General features: G+C 34.2%; 1 protein-coding gene across 1 annotated transcript; it reads left to right on the top strand.

The window, feature by feature from the left end:
- Nucleotides 1-1,686: 1,686 nt before the first annotated feature.
- LOC106832650 (olfactory receptor 6C2-like) lies at nucleotides 1,687-2,625 on the top strand. Its single transcript, XM_014843481.3, has one exon. The coding sequence runs from the start codon at nucleotides 1,687-1,689 to the stop codon at nucleotides 2,623-2,625; it is 939 nt and encodes a 312-aa protein (XP_014698967.3).

Here is a 2,625-nt window from a genome sequence, read left to right as displayed (position 1 = left end):
CAAGGAAGTGTTTTCAACATTAGTGTAGTATCTTCTATATGAACCATAGGAGTACAGGACTTCTGTCAGGTAGGATTTTGAAATGTAAGTAGAGAATATATCCTGGTCTTTGTTCATAAATATCTATGTGTTTATTCATACACTGAGAAACTATTGTATTCCAGGAAATGTGATAAGATCTGAGTATACTATTGAGAACAAGACAGTCTCTGATTTCACAGATCGCGCGTGTGTCTCTGGGTAACAAACAATAAATAAGCAATACGATACAGCTCTGATAAAGGGATGGCTACTGGAACATATCGGAGATGTACTTAGCCTACTCTACAGGATTGAGATGGCATCTCAGAATTTATTCTAGATCCCGTGAGGAAAATGCATTAAAATGATCATGACAAAAGACAGGAAGTCCAGTAAGAGCATGAATGTTTCATATCCAATGTGAGATCAAAGTGATCTGAAGTAGTGTAGAAGTAGATAGAATGGAAAAGATGGACTTTTTTTTGGATGGTTGTGCAGTAGCTGTCTGTGAATTTAATTCCCTTTCCCTAAGTACTAAAAAGATCACATTTCATATGTTCACTGTCCATTAGCTTTGCTTTTTTGTGAAGAAATTTGTCTAATTGTTATTCGATTGAATTTTATTTTCTTATTGATTTGTAATAGAATTCTACAAATGCTGGTTCCAATCCTGACAGTTACTGCATCCATTTTCTCCCACTCCATGACATATCTTGTTTAAATCAATTTTATTAAAGTATAAGTCACATACCGCAAAATGCAATTATTTTCAGCGTAGCATTCAAACATGTTTTGACAAATGTATATATACTTCCTTATAACTACTACTGAAATCAAGATATATACATTTCTATTGCTTCAAAATATTTGATTGTGCTCTCTCCCAAGAGCTTTGGGTTGTTTTTCCTAAAATTGTCTATCACGTAAATCTTATAGTATTTTCTGTTTAATATGTATGTACTTTCCCATGGCAGGCTAATTTGAGATTTATTCATATTATCACACACATGAAATCTTTATTCTTTTTGTTGCTATGAGGTTTCTCAGGTATCATTTATATTATGTCTATATACATTGGAAACTCCATCAGATAATGGTATAACATTTGCTTTCAATAATCAATTTTATGAAAAAAATTGTATAGAGTAAGTATTTTTGTCTGTTTTTAAATGTTTGATACAAATCTACAATCAAGGCATCTGAGCCCAGAGTTCTGTTTGTGGGATGATTTTAGTAAATATTTTAGTAACTATTTAGTTAATAGTTATAGAGCTATATAGGTTAATTATTTCACCTTGAATTAGCTTTTGTAGATTGTACTTTACAAAGAATTGGTTCATTTCATTTAAGTTGTCAAAGGTGCTTTGCAAAGCATTTCAAAATATTTCATTTTGAAGTTTTTAATGTCTGTATAATCTATAATGATGTCATGTTTCTCATTCCTGATAAATTAAATCTTTTCTCTTTTTTTCCAGATCAGTCTCACAATAGTTTTATCAATGCTGCTTGTCCTCTCTAAGAATCAGCTTTTGATTGCATTAATAGTCTCTTTTGCTTTTCTGTTTTCTATTTTATTGGTTTTTGTCTTATTATTGCCTTTCTTCTGTTTAGATACTTCCTCTTTGAATTTTTACATGTATATTGCCTAAAACGTCAATGGTAGTAATGGGAAATCACACAGCAATAACAACATTCATCCTGTTGGGACTTACAGAGGACGCACGCCTGCAAGTTCTGATTTTTATCTTCTTGTTTCTCACCTATGTTCTGAGCATTACTGGAAATCTGACCATTATCATTCTTACACTCATGGATTCTCATCTTAGAACACCTATGTATTTTTTTCTTCAAAACTTCTCCATCTTAGAAATCTCATTCACAACAGTCTGTATTCCCAGATTTCTGTACAGTTTATCAACTGGGGACAACACCATTACTTACAATGCCTGTGCTAGTCAAATATTTTTTATTGGACTTTTTGGGGCCACAGAATTTTTTCTTCTGGCAGCCATGTCCTATGACCGCTATGTGGCCATCTGTAAACCCCTGCATTACATGACCATCATGAACAACAGAGTCTGTACCATCCTTGTCCTCTGCTGCTGGATCTCTGGGTTGATGATCATCATCACACCCCTTGGTATGGGCCTCCAGCTGGAGTTCTGTGACTCCAATACTATTGATCATTTTGGCTGTGATGCAGCTCCCCTATTTAAGATTTCATGCTCAGATACGTGGTTCATAGAACAGACGGTTATAATCTGTGCAGTATTGACATTCATCATTACCCTGGTAGGTGTCATTCTTTCGTACATGATTATCATCTGGACAATTCTAAAATTCCCTTCTACTTCACAAAGAAAAAGAGCTTTTTCCACTTGTTCTTCTCACATGATTGTTGTTTCCATCACCTATGGCAGCTGTATTTTCATCTACATGAAGCCTTCAGCCAAAGAAGAGGTGGACATCAATAAAGGGGTATCTGTGCTCACTACCTCTGTTGCTCCTTTGTTGAACCCCTTCATTTATACTTTGAGGAACAAGCAAGTGAAACAAGCTTTCAATAACACAATAAAAAAAATTGCATTTCTCTTACACAAATAA

The sequence above is a fragment of the Equus asinus genome, chromosome 22 (genome assembly GCF_041296235.1).
Source record: "Equus asinus isolate D_3611 breed Donkey chromosome 22, EquAss-T2T_v2, whole genome shotgun sequence".
NCBI classification, from domain to species: Eukaryota; Metazoa; Chordata; class Mammalia; order Perissodactyla; family Equidae; genus Equus; species Equus asinus.
This window is presented reverse-complemented; position numbering and strand designations above follow the sequence as displayed.

Coding starts and splice junctions, on each gene's coding strand:
- LOC106832650 (XM_014843481.3), top strand. CDS start 1,687: ATGGGAAATCACACAGCAATAACAACATTCATCCTGTTGGGACTTACA.